General features: G+C 34.6%; 2 protein-coding genes across 2 annotated transcripts; one reads left to right on the forward strand and one right to left on the reverse strand.

Moving 5' to 3' along the window:
• Nucleotides 1-1,653: 1,653 nt before the first annotated feature.
• LOC143911361 (peroxisomal membrane protein 11C-like) lies at nucleotides 1,654-3,528 on the forward strand. Its single transcript, XM_077430223.1, has 4 exons — nucleotides 1,654-2,421; nucleotides 2,510-2,674; nucleotides 2,763-2,950; nucleotides 3,024-3,528. The coding sequence occupies exons 1-4, from the start codon at nucleotides 2,374-2,376 to the stop codon at nucleotides 3,301-3,303; spliced, it is 681 nt and encodes a 226-aa protein (XP_077286349.1). The 5' UTR covers nucleotides 1,654-2,373; the 3' UTR covers nucleotides 3,304-3,528.
• Epg5 (ectopic P-granules autophagy protein 5) lies at nucleotides 3,459-16,491 on the reverse strand. The gene is made up of 32 exons (XM_077430222.1): nucleotides 16,320-16,491; nucleotides 12,836-13,750; nucleotides 12,547-12,761; nucleotides 12,280-12,449; nucleotides 12,001-12,206; nucleotides 11,732-11,919; nucleotides 11,432-11,625; nucleotides 11,242-11,348; nucleotides 10,895-11,163; nucleotides 10,419-10,814; nucleotides 10,193-10,336; nucleotides 9,705-10,119; nucleotides 9,488-9,630; nucleotides 9,192-9,398; nucleotides 9,007-9,124; nucleotides 8,409-8,740; nucleotides 8,167-8,317; nucleotides 7,922-8,061; nucleotides 7,693-7,834; nucleotides 7,433-7,621; nucleotides 7,224-7,355; nucleotides 6,969-7,139; nucleotides 6,710-6,893; nucleotides 6,424-6,627; nucleotides 6,167-6,339; nucleotides 5,927-6,085; nucleotides 5,719-5,846; nucleotides 5,405-5,619; nucleotides 5,226-5,326; nucleotides 4,810-5,135; nucleotides 4,418-4,612; nucleotides 3,459-4,326 (listed from the first exon to the last, which is right to left on the reverse strand). Exons 1-32 carry the CDS (start codon nucleotides 16,341-16,343, stop codon nucleotides 4,023-4,025), a joined length of 6,957 nt encoding a protein of 2,318 aa, XP_077286348.1. The 5' UTR covers nucleotides 16,344-16,491; the 3' UTR covers nucleotides 3,459-4,022.
• Between the last annotated feature and the right edge of the window lie 1,048 nt (nucleotides 16,492-17,539).

Below are 17,539 nucleotides of genomic sequence, written 5' to 3' on the forward strand. Positions count from 1 at the left end.
GGGTTAGGTTGGGATAGAACGTTAGGTGTTTGTATATCTCGCATATTTACATACTTTGCTCCGGTGACGATTGGGTAAGGTTGGATTAGCGCGTAAGGTGTATATCTTTCATCGGTGAATACTTTGCACCGGTGAGGGTTAGGTTAGGTTGGGTTAGGTTGGGTTAGCACGTTAGTTGTTTGTATATCTCGCATTGTTGAATACTTTGCTACAGTGATATTTGGGTTAGGTTGGGTTAGCGCTTAAGGTGTATATCTTTCATCGGTGAATACTTTGCACCGGTGAGGGTTAGGTTAGGTTGGGTTTGGTTGGGTTAGGTTGGTTTAGGTTGGGTTAGCACGTTAGTTGTTTGTATATCTCGCATTGTTGAATACTTTGCTACAGTGATATTTGGGTTAGGTTGGGTTAGCGCGTTAGGTGTATATCTTTCATCGGTGAATACTTTGCACCGGTGAGGGTTAGGTTAGGTTGGGTTATGTTGGGTTAGCACGTATGGTTTTTGTATATCTCGCATTGTTGAATAATTTGCTCCGGAGACGTTTGGGTTAGGTTGGGTTAGCACGTAAGGTTTTTGTATATCTCGCATTGTTGAATAATTTGCTCCAGAGACGTTTGGGTTAGGTTGGGTTAGCGCTTAAGGTGTATCTATACGCCCATTAATTGATAACCGTTTTTGGAAAGTTAACATCGATTTGAAATGAGTTGGCGAAGACTCGTGTTCTTTTAAACTACGTGATATGTTTTTCCAATCGCTAAATCCTGTTAACAATTTAGTTTTACATAGCTTGTGAAAATAGTTTACAAACATGGGAATAAATGGATTTGCTCTTTTCTGAAAATATCGACCTGTGTCGGAGTCCTTTTCTACCATTTGCTTTTACACAATTAAATTTGATTCATAGATATATAGGAAGTCCGCTGGGTAGTAGGGAGGATTGCAGGAGAGAGAGAGACAAGTAAAAGCGATCTCAATTCAATCTTATACGTTTATTTAGAACAATAGGTACTCGATGCGCATACGCACGCGGTATAACGTCACACCGCGACGCTACTATCCGGCCCGCATTATGGGGCACCAACCTTATCATTAATACATGTGTATAATGCCAACTGTTCGGCATGAGCCACATCATTATACATAATTATAATCATTTTATATTAATATCCTACTGATATTTCTATACTATGTTTGGTTTCTCTATGTATACTCTATTTTTTTTTTACGTCCATGGTTTTTTTATTAAGCAAAAAGAATATTTTTTTCAGATATACATATGCTCTGGCCACAATGCTAAATCCATAGGATAATTATTGGGAGCCATTTCAGTATCATTTTTACCTTTACTTTCTTCCTCATTTTCTTTTTCAGAAAACTGTTCTACAGTACTTTCAGGGGTCTGTTCTTCAGACGTGTAGGATTCTGCTCATTAATTTTTCCTAAAGGGTCTTCATCAGTTCTTCTACAGGGCTGCGTTTCGATCCTTTCCAGTGGTTGGTCTTCGTTCCTTTCAGAGAGCTGCTCATCAGTTCTTCTACAGGGCTGTTTTTCGGCCCTTTTAAGAGGTTGATATTCATTCCTTTAAGGGAGCTGTTCTTCAGTTCTTCTACAGGGCTGATTTTCGGTCCTTTCAAGAGGTTTGTCTTCGTTCCTTTCAGGGCGCTGCTCTTTAGTTCTTTCAGAAGACTGTTCTTCAGGTTGTTCCGATATTCTTCAAGTTGTCTCCAAATTCTTTTGTAGCAGTGAAATTTATCTAGAAAGGCCAAACAATCGACAACGGTGAGAGCAATTATCGCAAAGCTTTGTACTTAAACTCCAATATTTTATGGAGAAATGCATAGGAGTTTCCGAATAATAATTTTTCTCAGAACGATTTGGAGGCCCCTTAAATTAAGAGGCCCCAGGTATGCGCCAATTTTGCTGTTCGATAGTCCGCCACTGCCTGTAATGTATAAGTAAGCCGATTTTGCCTTGCACTCGGCCAAAGTGATGTAAGCGTGACGTGACCGCGACGTGTAGGTATGTAGATATGAATATAAATGTAATAAAATGACATATTTGAAACGGAGTGGTGCAGTGCTGAAGGCGTGCGGTGCTGTTAAGTATGAACAGACCTTAATCGGTAACGAGAGTTAACCGATTCACTCCGTTTGCCATCGTGTGTGTATTTATTGGTGTGTGGCAACTCTGGTGAGACGGTATTTGACGTTTGACGTTTGGGCTGACGTCATGGCTAGTGTCAGTGGCAGTGGCCAGTCACCAGTCGCCAGTCGCCAGTTGAAGGCCGGCCGGTTAGTGGGGAGAGAGAAAGTTGGCGGAAGCTTTTTTTCTTGTTGTATACCTACGCGAATGACGCGAAAATTCCGCACTTCAATATGGACGACATTTGCGACTTGCTCGACACTTACAATGGCAGAGACAAAGTATTATTTTTACATATTTATTCTCTTATACATACATATGTCTCTTATCGCATACTCGTCATTTCGTACTTTTTCATTTCGCTCGCAGATCGTTCGTCTGGCATGTTATAGTTTAAAATTGTGGGGGAGCATAAAAAAAGATGAAGGTTTATTGAGAGCTAGCAGTAAATTGTCTGCTACTCGAGCCACTATGAGACTTTTTGATGACTTGCCCATGTTGCGGCACACCTTAGAATACGGTCTCGGTAGAAGTGTAATTATTATCGTACTGTTTTATCTGCTTCTTCCCACCCCACTTACATTTCAATAATGCTAATGCTATCTTAATCTCGACCTTCCAGGAACCGGACAAGACTTTTAGCATCCTCGGAGTGCTGGGCAATGTCGTAGACCAATTATTTTTCCCAATTGAAAAAATATGCTGGTTCGGAGAGTGCGGTGTAATTAAATTGAGCGACAAACAAATGTTCGCGTTCGACACAATCAATACAGTATTCTGGGCCACTTCTCTATATATAACTTTACTTAGGTGAGTAATGAATCTTTCATACGCAAATCGATGGTCAATTTGATGTGTGCAATTGCAAAAATTGATATTTCAGGTGCCTTAAACAATTTCAAATTACTAGCCAACAAAAAGAATGCATTACGAAAGCAATGCACGAAAGTGAATTGAGGAAACAAATCAATTCAAAATATTGGTTGGAGAGTATAACGATTTTAAAATTATGCATCGACATAACACATGCCGTCAATTGCTTGCCTAATGGTTGGCTATGGGGTGGGAAACTAGACGGCGTAAAAGTTGGAGCGATCGCAACACTCTCTTCTCTTATTGGAATTGCTATGCATTTTGCAAGAAAAAAGTATTTTAAATCATAACCCACTATTTTGCAAATTTACAATACATACATGGGTATAATATTATGTAATATGTACATACATATGTTGCTTCACAATTATATTTTTATATATGTATACACTTGTTTCACTAAAAGATCATTCCTTTTCAATAATATAACGTGTTATTTTGTTTTAATTTAATACACATATTTATTTTTTGATATTGTGTTTATTATTTCTAATATATGTTTGTGTGTGTGAGTGTATATAAAAATACAAAATACATACATAATAAAATGGCACCGCACAATCATTGGTATAACAAGAAAATATTGTAAAATTTAAAAATAATTCAACAGAGATCACAAATAATGTTTCTAATTGCCTAAATAAAAGTTTTTCCCCTCATACAAATATGTAAGTACCAATATAATGTGTAAGCTTTAATTGAAAATTATATACAATGTATGTATGTAATAATATAATAATCATAGTCATGGTGTGATAAAATATTAATCTTTATAAACAACGAATAATCAACAATAATAATAATGAACATATAACAGTCAAACTGCCCCCCACATATCCTAAAATCAACTACATATGTATTACACACAATTTAGATACATATGTACATACATACACATTAAGATCACAGTTTCTTCGATGCGCATTATTTGAAAATATTGAATAATTAAGCTGCGTCATAGTATACCTACCTACCTACATGTACGTACATAATGCTAATGTTCAGATTTTTAAACATGCAACAATTCAAATGTGTTTACTAAATAATTGGCGTCAGAGTAAAGTCCAGAACACAGATCAGTCACCCGCTTTAATATATGCTGGCGACAATTTTTTCTATCTTTCGAGTATTCCGCATATTTGAGTATGACATGCTTCACGTCAGCGCATTGCTTTTGCTCAGCCATGGCTTCCAAAGCAGATGCAATTTTTATGAAATTGGAGTCCTTTGTGTAGATGCCTAAATTGCTTCCAATAATGTTGTCGCACAAATCAGACACGGCACAGTAACTGTACCTCGCTACTATACGAAATCTGAATTGAAATAAAAAAATAATAATTTTAAACTCGAAACACTACACTTTGAATGGCAATAGTACATGTGTATGTATGCGAGCAGACTTGCCTATATGTCGGTGAAATGTTTTGAACGAGTCGGATAGCTTTGAATATTTCAAATGGTGGTTCCTGCGACCACTTCTCTAAAATGGCTTTAATTCCATTTGCAGCGAATTTGCAATTGTCTCCACTCAAAGAAGGATCTCGAAGAAGCGCCACCATGTAGCAAATCCAAAGACTCACTTCCTTCTCAGAATTACAACTGAAAATGTATTTACAATAATACACTACACTTACATATTTAAGGTGTATTTGAATTCGAAAGTATTATTTGGTGCGTTAATGTGTTTGATTGGCGCATGCGCATTCACGCATACATACGTGGAATGTACCAAAGAATACTTTCCAAAGTTACTGGTTAATATATGTAAATGTATGAATACACGTTTTATTACTCACGTGGGTTCAAAACCATGGAACGTCTGAATTATGCGTTTGTCCACTTGATCGAATATTTTTTCCAGATACTTTGTACGATCTAATGCTACATATGTAGCGAATGCCGTTAGCAATGAATCGTTTACTATGAGGTAATCCACAGGAATGATACAATTGTTTTTCCACGTATCTTTGACAAAGTTCCATTTACCTCTATTTTTGAAAAATGTTGACAATGTATGCTCCGCAAGATTGGCGTAAACACTCCTTTGGGTTATATTTAAAATACAACTTAAGAGTGCCATAATAGACATATTAGACGCTCCCGATACCCAATGGAGCCATTTCTGAAAATATACTCGGACATCAAAAATAATACAATTTCACGAATGTAAAATTATACGAATACATATGTATGTATGTAGTGTAGTACAAACATTTATAGTGATATCTTGCAACGTTGTTATATTGAGCATCATGATCGCCGTGTTTAGCAGTTGTGAGCATTCTGCTAGTTGTTGATTTTCACTCGCTCCATCTACAGTTACATACATATTTCATATTACATAACAGTTGACTTGAAAAAAATAACTTATCGAGAGAAAAAAAAACTCACTTGGATTAATTATAGAGGATTCTAACTTGCTAAGTAAATCGGTGACACTGGAAGCAATCGATTCGTTGACTTTAATCTTTTGCTTGGCGTCCACGATAGCTTGAGAATACGATGCTATACCATTAACCCACGCTTTTATGAAGCCAACTCTTCTCGTTTGCCAATCTTGATTACAGTCGCATCTGACTTTTAAACCAGCCATTGCACAGAGTAATCTAAAATTTACATTATAAAAAAATAACCACATCATACATATGTACATATGTATACAATTTGATATAATAAAAGGTCATGCTGTGTAATAGAATATTAACGGGAAAGTTTCATCTGCATAGAACGGCTTCATGGGATTATTATATACGATCAAATACCAATTTAATATTTCTTCGAAATATTCCAATTTTAATAAATTCCAAGGTAAAGATGCAGCGTCCGATAATATCTAAAATAATAAATTATTTTTCATAATTGCAAAATTACATATATACAATGTACAACAATTTATACTTATGTTTAACATACATGTTTTTCTGGACGCAATTTAAAAAATATGGGAAACAAAAATTGAAGAGCGTTCGGTTGCAGCGGCTGCGGCAAGGAATTAAACCACAGTTGCCACTTTATGTCACCTAAACATTGGAGGGCGAACGTGTGACAAGATGGCAGGTTAACATTGCAGATCTGAATTTTCAAACAAAAACATACACAAAAACATACAATTTACGACGCCAAAATAAACTTTACCGGTTTAAAACGGTTTACCTTTGAAACGGTTTGTAATTCTGAAAATGTAATCCAATGATTCGCATCTGTCGACCAAGGCAATTTCAACAATGATTTGTGTACTTTGTTGAGGATGTGCGGCGATACAGATACGTGAGGATAATTATTCACATACCATTGCCATGTGAGTCTCAAAAAATCGTAGCTACTGCCTAAAAGTAAATAGTACATGTATGATACATAAACATACATACATTTAAATGAAAAAAAATACAAGTTTGATATTTGCTAAAAACCTGGCAAATCAACAACACAGTGCGCTACTGTTTCCACAAAACCGTCGATGACGATTTCAGGTCCGGCCACATCGTTCACATTCCACGGTAGGATGATCTGACTGCGAGTGGATTCAGCTTGCCACACGGATTGAGTTCCACCACACCACGGAATCAACCACACGTTCCAAAACGCGCACATCGCGTTGAACACCACCGACGATACTACAGAGTGACCAATTATCAGTATCATTTTACACAATCATTAAGAGAGAGGGCGGTCCCCCAACACAAATTTGTTCAATACTTTGGTGAGTGAGCAAAAGAGGCTGATGCAACATAGCCGAATTGAGTATCGTTGAAGTGAGGAGTGCTCCTAATCTGCCGATACAAGGAATATACATTTCGTAAGCGCCATACAAACTGATGGATCCGCCGTTGTTTCTCCTCGACCACCATTTCTGTCCAAACGACTCCATTATGTTGCAGGCCTGAACAGAAACAAATTGTAAAATATAGTGGTACTGTGATCAATCAATAAAGTCGACAATTGACCAAATACCAACTTGTCTATGAGAGACGCGAGATGGATATGTTTCCACAACGTTTATGCAGTGCTCCCAGCAGTCAGGAGGTAGTTTCTTGTCGATAGTCAACTCACAAAATGAAGACAAAACTTGATTTAGATGTATTGGAAATTCCCACGATAGCACTTGACTTAAATGTATGCACAGTAACTAAAGTAAAAATAAATAAAATGTTAAGTTGATTGTAAGTGTAATAGGACCGCGTGTCAACGTAGTACATGTATTTAATAGTACTTCTTGTAGAACGAGTCTGTCAACGGACAGTGTGCAACCGGCTGCTCCGAGCGCATGGCAAATGTGCATCAATAATTTACTCCTATCAGAAACAGGCGGTCTGACATCTTTCAACCAAGTTGATATGTGAAACTAAAATTTAATAGTGTAATACATTTGTACATATATACAGTTGTTTTTTTTACCGAATTGTCGAATTGTCGGCTCACCTTTGATAAGCAACTGAAAGCGATGTGAATATTTGAAATACACGAACTGATGGTTCCATAAACAGCCAACATCTCGTTACTCGACAGTTCTAATGGCCTCAATAGAGAACAAATTAATCCCATATTTTCCATATCCTTGTAATGGTTGATGAGGAGAATGCACTGTCTGCCACTGCTGCTGATGAATTTCTAAATGAAAAAATAAAGTGCAATTTATTGAAAGTATGTATATGAAAACAAATTTATTTTTGTAAATTTACCTCTCCCAAAAGCGTAGCTACAGTATTGAGTATTTGCTTGACCGGCGGACACTTGAGGACGTCCTCACTGAGAGCGTTCATGATAATGTTAAAGAAGGCAACGCCACCTTCGTTATTCAATATTGAATCGTTGCAAGTGAGTCTGTAACATACATATGTAGATTCGTGTGTAAGTGCAACTAAACTGAATGATATGTGACTTTTGTTAAATTTGTAACTTATCACTCACTGAGCTAATTTACTAATAATGGCTGTGCTCATGGCAAGATTCTGATATGGTTCCATTATTTCAGCAACGATGGTTTCGTGTAGTGTCCGATTCATAACTATGCTTTGATTTACAGCATCTTTTAAAATAGATTCGAATCCCTAAGAAAACGATGAATGACATAAATAAGTTAAAATTATACATACATACATACATACGTACATATGTATGTACATATAATCCAGCGTGTTTGAAACAAAACAAACCTGCAAACAAATTTGAGCACTTTTCAGACAGGTAGCTCCACATGTCATTGTATAAGTTTTTAGGAATCTCTTCTTTTCGTAAAGAGTCGGAAGAATCTGATAAAAGTTTCCATCGATGGAATTTAATTTATGGCACATATTGATATACTTTCTGGAAATAAGTGGATAAATAGAAAATCAACTGTGATGAATAGAATACAACAATGGAAAATAATAATTATGATCATTGCGTTTGTCATCACCTGGAAAGTTTGTGCAATTCCTCCAAGTGAATTTTTATCAATTGAAATACTGCATTTGAATCTTTGTAAATAAAAGGATCTACAATGGAAGCCAATTTAGTGGCTTCCAAATATTCTGGCAGCGTTGTGGCAGGATCTTCGTATGTATTAATGCGTTGTAAGATTCTTTCAGCCGGCAACTGGAAGTTTGAAGAGTGACATTTGTCTTTCGCAAAGGGCTCCGAAGAATCATCTACACTAAATCTTTCAATGTCCCCACATGATGTGAGCAGATAAGAAGAATTTTGAAACTTGTCCAATTCAAACAAATCAATCGTTTCAGTCCACGTGGTCTAAAATGGAGAATATGAATTGATTATGATTATGGGTGCATAGTGAAGAATCTGATAGTGATCCATCTTGAAAAAATGACATGTCGCTCGCCGATCAAGCAAGGCGCTAATATATGTAATACTTGACTTGTGAGTCAAATATAAATGAATCAGCTGAAGCCTCGAGCCCGATGTAATACATGTTTTTGAACTCGACATACATATGTATGTACAACTGTCTCAATTTTCAAATGAATTTTAAAAATATAAATCTGATCGACACTCACGCTGTACCCTGACATCAACGAACACATCTTACTGTAATATGGATGAGTATACATTTTTGGATTATTCATGTCTTGAAAAAAGTTTTCTTCGAGCCAAGTGTGAAAGGTATCCATTAATCTGCGATGAAAATGACATTTTTATTTAGTAAGTAAAAAATAAAAAACTGTAAATTCATTAAACTTACTGAGATTGTTGTTTATGATATGTTACTCGCTCAAGAGTCATTTTACTTTGAATCTCTTCCGAGTCAGAAATCTCTTTTACTTTAGTGTCGTGATATATTTTGGTTTCGAGAAGTCGAGATTTCGCTTTTGCTAAAATTCTCGAATTAACTATGCCTTGGAAGAATAGTGGACCTAAAGGCTTCGGCTGCGGCTGTGTCACTTGATTTCTATAAAATTGAGTAGAGAATCAAAGAATATACACATACATACATACGATATATATACGAATGCCAAATCGATGTTAAATTTGACTTACGTTAAAAAGCTTACATCTAGATAAAGATAAAAAAACAACTGCCATAACAATGATACAATAGGATGCGATATGGGCGTATTGATTGCACATTGTAAAGATCTGTATAATACTAAGACACTGGAAGTATCGCTGCACCCGACAGCCTGAAATACGACATTTCTATATAAAAAGAAATATGTATGAATGTATTTTGTAATTCTGTTTTTGAATTATGTACTTTTAAAGTTTTATCTATGTTGACTTTAGTTCCTTCGGTATGAAGATTCAGTCTTTCGATCAGTCTTTGCCACAGACCCGTATCTCGCTCGACGATCGTATGCTCGATCCATAGAACAACGTGCCACACAAAAGGCGCTTCTATATCACATTGAATCAATCCTTTGAATGATGACGAACTGTTCCACAACCAGCTGCTAAAACTCGAAGACGTCGGTGATTTGGTACAAGACGGAGTCTGAATAAATCTTCTGAATATATTAGCAGCTTCCACCATACAGTTGTAATTCAAAAAACTGCTACCTAATATCACATCTAATAAGTATACGACAATCCAGTCGCTTTGCCAATTATCTTGAAACGTCAACCAGTTTATCCAAACTGACACGAGAAAATTGATTGATGTCATTCGAAATCTATAAGACAGATCAGATTTTTATTATTTTTATTTGTACCACAAAACGATTTTGAAAATAACTGTCAACTTACTTGGAAAAATAGTGCAATTGGAAACGAATCATATCGGCAAACATTTTGACTATAGGCCCAGGAAAATCTTGAGTAACAAATCGGGTCGCCATTTTCGTATATGATTTTTCAGCTTGAATTATAATGCTGAGCAACTCTTTAAACCTAAAGTTTAACATGTAAATCAAATGCTATTTCAATGAACGAATCAAAGAATATGTAACTTTAGTATATCGACTAAACGTACAATTTACACTGTCCAATGGTGTCGGGATACTCGGACAATATTGGCATTATGTAGTAAACCACGTGAATAACCTCGGTGAATCGTCCAGAATTTGCCAATTTTATCAGGAGCGGCGTGGCGTGTTGAAAAATCAACGGGATGGAATGACCCCAACTAGTCATCAACATTAATGCGAAATTGGTCAGTTGACACTTTCCCGAAATGTCCAATCCCCCCGGTAGGCTCTCCGGTGAAGGAGCCTTGGATATGTCCAATTCCCATTCGATATAATGTAATTTCAATATTAAAACGCACTCCCATATCCATTCTGGAGGTGGTTTCTTCGGTTGGGTTAGCTGTTGAGCTAAATTGCATAAAAATATAGCAACATCGCGTTGATTATCAAACCCTAATCCCCTAAAAGAACAATATGTTTTTTAATATCAGGGTATGTATTTAATATCAGGGTGTGTCCAAATAAAGTAAAAACAACTCACCCGTGACACTTCCAATCTAAAACCTTCAATAGAAGAGGTATCAAATCGATTTTTGCCTCTTTCCAAAATTGTAAAATATTCAACAAGTGTTGGCTGGTCGGTCTCCACAAATTCAAAGGCAGATTGTGAAACCATTGTGTGGAGACTTTTGAAGGCATCATATTCAAGGCGACTCCGATGTACTGTGGATTAGTGTGCAAAACTGTGCCACACAACGTCCTCGCCCATTCACCACAACTCAAATCGGAAAAATCCGACAAGTATCCGATCTAAAACATGAATCAACATATTAAATAAACAATAAATCGAAATAAAAATTGGCGTCGTCGATTGATTTATGTGCATACCTCAAATAAATTTTTCACAACTGTAACAATGAAATCTTCTTCGATACGAGCGATGGCCATATTGGAAATGGTGACCAACGTGTAATAGCACTGCACGCTGTCAGAAACTATGATTAAATGAAACCATTACGTTTTTGCTCAAAAAACAGTTTTGAATTTGAACAGTGATAAAAATCAAAAATATACCCACCAACCAAATTATCAGTGAGACTTTTACACAGAACGGTTATATTTTGATTTAAGCTCAATTTGAACGGTAGCTCTGAGAGAAACATGTAACATATATCTTTTGATCCTGTACACTTGATTGTGGACCAACCGGCTAAAAATACGTTATTATATTCAATTGAAAGTCGCTCGACCAAATTAGCCTCACACTTTGAACTAAAACAAAGACAAATTTATAAGTATGCATGTACATAAGTACATACATGTACATACGTACATACATATAATAATATAACAAGTATGAGGATTAAAAAATGAGAACCTTGCACTTTCCCACAGGTCGGTACAATACATCACACAGTGCAAAGCAATGCGACACAGCTCTTTAGAAAGTTCTAAATAATTTTTATATGATACTAGTCCAATCCTAATAATCTTGAGAATTAATCTGGTCGCGGAAAATACTTTAAGAATTGATCCTCCACTCAAATTGCTACCACAAAATATTTCCTAAAAATTAAATATCACACTAATCAAAAACTCAATATTTGTACACAAGTCATATCAATTATTCAGTCAACAAATTGTCACCTCATTTCCGTTGTTTCGTATAAGCATGAGCTCTTGAAAGATCTTTTTAAATGGAATTTGCTTAATGAGTCCTACAATATCGTTCTCTTTAAGCGCACCAAAGGTTTTAGAACCCACCGTCTCCAAATCCGCCCCTTCGCCGTCAGAATCCACCACAATCCACAGAGACTCGTCCGCCTCGCACGCAATAATCGCCTCATCATCGTCTGCAAATTATTTATTGTATGTTTGTGCGCGCATACAAATCAACTGCAGATTTAAATGAAAAAATATTATTACCTTGAGCTTGGGATGAAGACGTTTTAGCAATTTTCGTTTTGTCCACTTCTGTATTGCTTCTTGAAAAAATTAAAATCGTTTCTAATAAGCATAAAGCACTTTCAATATCACTTACAGATTTCACGTCGCATTGTATTAAATGAAGAGCCCAACGTATGCCTTGGGATATTCTAAAAATAGATAAAACTGGTAGTCTCGGAGAAAAGGTCACTATGTCACGATGGCCTTAATCTACATATACATACATGCATATATGAATATGATTACCTTAAAATATGATGCAAAACAAACAATGTATTAATTAAAGAATTATCTCTCTCTAAAAGAGAATTTGCCAAAAGACAGCACCAATTTCTCAATTGTTTCCTGAGATGCTTATCGTAGCCCCAACCAGATGTACGTAGCACCCAAAACAAAATATGGAGTGATTCTTTCATTTTTAAAGTGCCGCTTACAATAGACGTCCATATCAACTCGTCCACCTGGAAAATCACGCTTAAGTTGCTTGAAACTGAATGAATTGAAAAGTAAAGTAAAGTAAACACAAAAAATGAACCTGGATCTTGAGATAGTGTTCCGAGTGGGAGTACAAGGAATGTATTTCAGCAGCCTTGCTGCGCAACCCGCTCAAATCGTTCTGCAACTCGGCGAAAACAGAGTCTTGAAATGTGGCGTCGGTGTAGTTGTAAGACTTGGAATAGTAAAAACCATCTTGGCATTTGGATCCGGACGTTTTAGTGCACTCCTTGACCATCCAAACGCAATTTTGATTCGCTCTATAGTCGCACATTAGCGTGTCGACATTTTTGTGGTTGGCGAGACACTTGGATCGAGCGCGCTGATATTCAGTGAGAGCGTCGAACAACGGATGGGTGTGCGAAGGCGACTGCAATTCGTGTCGTTCAAACTCCACGGCGAATTCACGCGATCGCACCATTTCCTTAATGCCAAAAATACTCTCCAGCTCTTCAAAACTGAAAGGCTTCACTTCCTGGCATTTCACACTTGTCGTAACCTTATTCTGAATGCTGATATCTACCCTTTGAAGTTCATTTACTAACGCTGAAAGCTCTCTATAATTAGGCACTGACGGTTTTACTCGTTCCTTTTCTCTCATTGCCACATCGCTGATCGTCGATTTTATCGATTGTGAATTGTCTTTGATGGTGACTTCTACAATTTCATCGTCAGTTAGTATGATGACCTCTTGAGCGATTTCCGTTGAACAATCTGTCGAATTACTCGTTTCAGTCCGTTCACGTCGGTTCAGATTGCTTACGACTGCCGTATCAATCGCCGTGTGGGGATCGGCTTTCATTGAATATTTAAGTTCTGACTCATTGGTCGTATCAGGTTCTAACTCCACCTTGCTACTGACTGCTACATTATCAATATTTATCTCAGACTCCTTGTTGGGTTCAATTTCTCCATCAACATTTTCGTGACATTTCTGCTTCACCTTTTTCTTCTTCTGTATTGGATATATTCGAAAATTTAACATATTCAATATTGTTGTAATAACGTGTACATATGTACATACGTATGTGTGTGTTCAAACAGTTTTTCGAATGCTAATTATGTATTGTTACATTTAAAACTGAATCAAATGCAATACATATTGAAAATTGATTGATTTATTTTCAATATAGACTACATATATACATATACATATATTATGTACATATGTACAATTTAAATGATGAAAAATTTGATGTTTCGAAACATAATTTAAATTTGAAAAAAATAATAGGAACGAAGAGAATATTGTGATTATGATTGCACAAGATACTGATAGGGTTGCCAAGTGTCATTGACAAAAAAAGAAAACATTTACATACATAACAAAAAAATGTTTATTTTACAATTTTCTTTATAATGGTTATTATTAAAGTGAAATAAGTCATTTAAGGTAGCAAAAATATCATTATTTTACAAGGTAATCGTAAACTTCCAACATTACAAGAAAGATAATATATATATATATATATATATATATATATATATATATATATATATATATATATATATATATATATATATATATATATATATATATATATATATATATATATATATATATATATATATATATATATATATATATATATATATATATATATATATATATATATATATATATATATATATATATATATATATATATATATATATATATATATATATATATATATATATATATATATATATATATATATATATATATATATATATATATATATATATATATATATATATATATATATATATATATATATATATATATATATATATATATATATATATATATATATATATATATATATATATATATATATATATATATATATATATATATATATATATATATATATATATATATATATATATATATATATATATATATATATATATATATATATATATATATATATATATATATATATATATATATATATATATATATATATATATATATATATATATATATATATATATATATATATATATATATATATATATATATATATATATATATATATATATATATATATATATATATATATATATATATATATATATATATATATATATATATATATATATATATATATATATATATATATATATATATATATATATATATATATATATATATATATATATATATATATATATATATATATATATATATATATATATATATATATATATATATATATATATATATATATATATATATATATATATATATATATATATATATATATATATATATCTATATATATCTATAAAGCTAAGAATCAAATGTGTAATGTATACAAATATTTTTATGTACATAGTATCAAAATAATTGTAGAACAAATTTACGCAAAAGTCCGATTATCTCAAACGAAATATTACATGACTTATTCCACTTTCATAATAACCGGAACATACCTATGTATGTAGTCAGGAACTTGAAAAGTGCACTTAAAAATTAATTGTTGAATTTAATCATCTTCACTGTCACTCTCAATTATATTGTTACGTACGCCGCGGATTGAGCGAAGTGCACTTAGACCAACGGATATCTGTTATCGGGTTAACTAAGTGCTCGTACTTACTTCCACGAATTATATCTGGACTCTAGGCATTTAGGCTAAACAATGACCGTTATTAGTTATTTCTCAGAATCGGTACGGGGAGACCCAATGTCGTGGAAATACATATCCGAATACGTGACTATACAACAGGTAAACAGATTAGGCGTCCTGAGAGATCTACCCTTTATAAGGCGGTACGTAGGCGATATCATGTCATTCTGGACGGAGCACTGACAGTGTGTGTATCTCCTTAATCATCAATAAATGCTGTGAAACGACTGTTGGTCTTTTACTTGGATCCTCCACCCACCCCTACGCAACAATATTATCTCTGTTGCTATATTTATCTACACTGCTAATTTGGTGCAAAAATTACTTATTGTCTTTTATTTCTTTATAAAATTCTAAACATGATATGTTTTTGTAATTACATATATGTATATACTACGCTTAAAATTCCCCAGACAGTGGAAATTTTCAACTTATTTCTTTCTTTAGTCCACTATTCACTAATCATGAAAAATATTCTTTCTACATTGGCATTTTGGCCAGGTATTGCAAAAGCCTCTCCACTCATGTCATATCTTGTGAGAGAAAATACATATATGTAGTGCGGACTACGTGAAATTATTGTCAAAATTGAAAAAGAGGACATTATGGGGATAATATAAAAATGATGGAGATGGAACAAAAGAATCGTATTAAAAAAGAGAACATGTTCTTTTAAAAGAGACCTGTTGGCAACCCTAAATATAAATATGTATGTACACATATATTTATATATGTATTTTTTATAAAACGAGTCGATTCGAATTAGTATGGCCGCAAATAAGGAAACAAAGTGTGTACCTATTGCGTATTGCGACGTCTAGTCAAGGGCTAGTTGAATACATATTCACATCATAATAGACCTATTAATATCATAGTACATATATTAGATATGCGATAGAAAAGTACCTGTTTAATTTTGACTTGCTCCATGTCAACAAGTCATATGATGACGTATGACGTATGGCGTATGGCGTATGGCGTATCGCACGAAATGTGTAGCTGTAGACAATAATGTCGAGCTAAGTGAGCAAACGTCAGCTGTCAACAATCCAATGTGGACAATCGACTTGTCCCCACTACCGCCAACTATCAAATATTCTTTCACTGAATTTATTTGCTTACATAATTAATGGTTCGGTGATTACATCCCAAATTTTAATCACTACCAGGATAACCGCCGCTACGAAAATCGCTCGTGCGGTCTCCTGTCGCACAAAAATTCAGAAAATTGCTCAAAACTGCCCAAATCTCGTAAAAATAAGAATTTGCTGCGCAACATTTGTGCTATTTTTTGGACAGGAGATCCGCGCGAGTGATTTTCGTAGCGGCGGTTATCCTGGTAACGATTCACATTTGGGATGTTACACGTTTACCATAATTAATGTACATTCTTTATCCCCTTCGCATCAATGTCGTTATCTTTGACGTGATAAATCGACAACTCCATTGGTGGTGCCACTCACATGACAAATATAATTATTTATTTATTGCAATTTTGCCATAATGACATCACAAATTTACTCCTGTGCGACACTAATACTAAGTTGCATATGAATTCTCGTGCATAAATCACTGCTATTATACTCACCTATGATCTAACAAAGGGTGAGGGAAAGGCGTTTCGGTTCAACTACAGACATCACGCCAACACATTCGCGCTACAGTCTATTGAGCGCATGACTTTAGGTCTGTTCATACTTAACAGCACTGCACGGCTTCAGCACTGCACGACTCCGTTTCAAATATGTCATTTTATTACATTTCTATTCATATCTACCTACACGTCGCAGTCACGTCACGTTTACAGCAATTTGGCCGAGTGCAAGGCAAAATCGGCTTACTTATACATTACAGGCTATGACGATACGGTGCAATATTGCTTACGTCGTATTGTCGAGTACTTACAATATGAATGCATACACGTGCATTCGTAGCTACGCGTCAGAATACATGTCAGCAAAAATGTTTCGGCGTTTATCGAACGAAAAATTATATATAATCGCGTTGTTGTTGGAAGAAGAATCTCAAGAAGGCAATAAAAAAGCACGGAGGCGTTTTGATGTGCATCCCATGTTAAAAAATAAAAAAAACTGAAGGAGAGTTTTGGACACTGTATAAGGAGCTTG

Source organism: Arctopsyche grandis, chromosome 4 (assembly GCF_051622035.1).
Source record: "Arctopsyche grandis isolate Sample6627 chromosome 4, ASM5162203v2, whole genome shotgun sequence".
In the NCBI taxonomy this organism is placed as follows: Eukaryota; Metazoa; Arthropoda; class Insecta; order Trichoptera; family Hydropsychidae; genus Arctopsyche; species Arctopsyche grandis.

Bases quoted from the DNA above. Each gene is read 5' to 3' on its own strand.
- LOC143911361 (XM_077430223.1), top strand. From the start codon at position 2,374: ATGGACGACATTTGCGACTTGCTCGACACTTACAATGGCAGAGACAAA. The intron at 2,422-2,509 runs GTATTATTTTTA...TTTCGCTCGCAG, and splicing joins CTTACAATGGCAGAGACAAA to ATCGTTCGTCTGGCATGTTA. The intron at 2,951-3,023 runs GTGAGTAATGAA...TTGATATTTCAG, and splicing joins CTATATATAACTTTACTTAG to GTGCCTTAAACAATTTCAAA.
- Epg5 (XM_077430222.1), bottom strand. From the start codon at position 16,343: ATGGAGCAAGTCAAAATTAAACAG. The intron at 12,207-12,279 runs GTAATAATATTT...AATAATTTGCAG, and splicing joins GTCTTCATCCCAAGCTCAAG to ACGATGATGAGGCGATTATT. The intron at 8,741-9,006 runs GTGAGTGTCGAT...TCTCCATTTTAG, and splicing joins CGTTGATGTCAGGGTACAGC to ACCACGTGGACTGAAACGAT.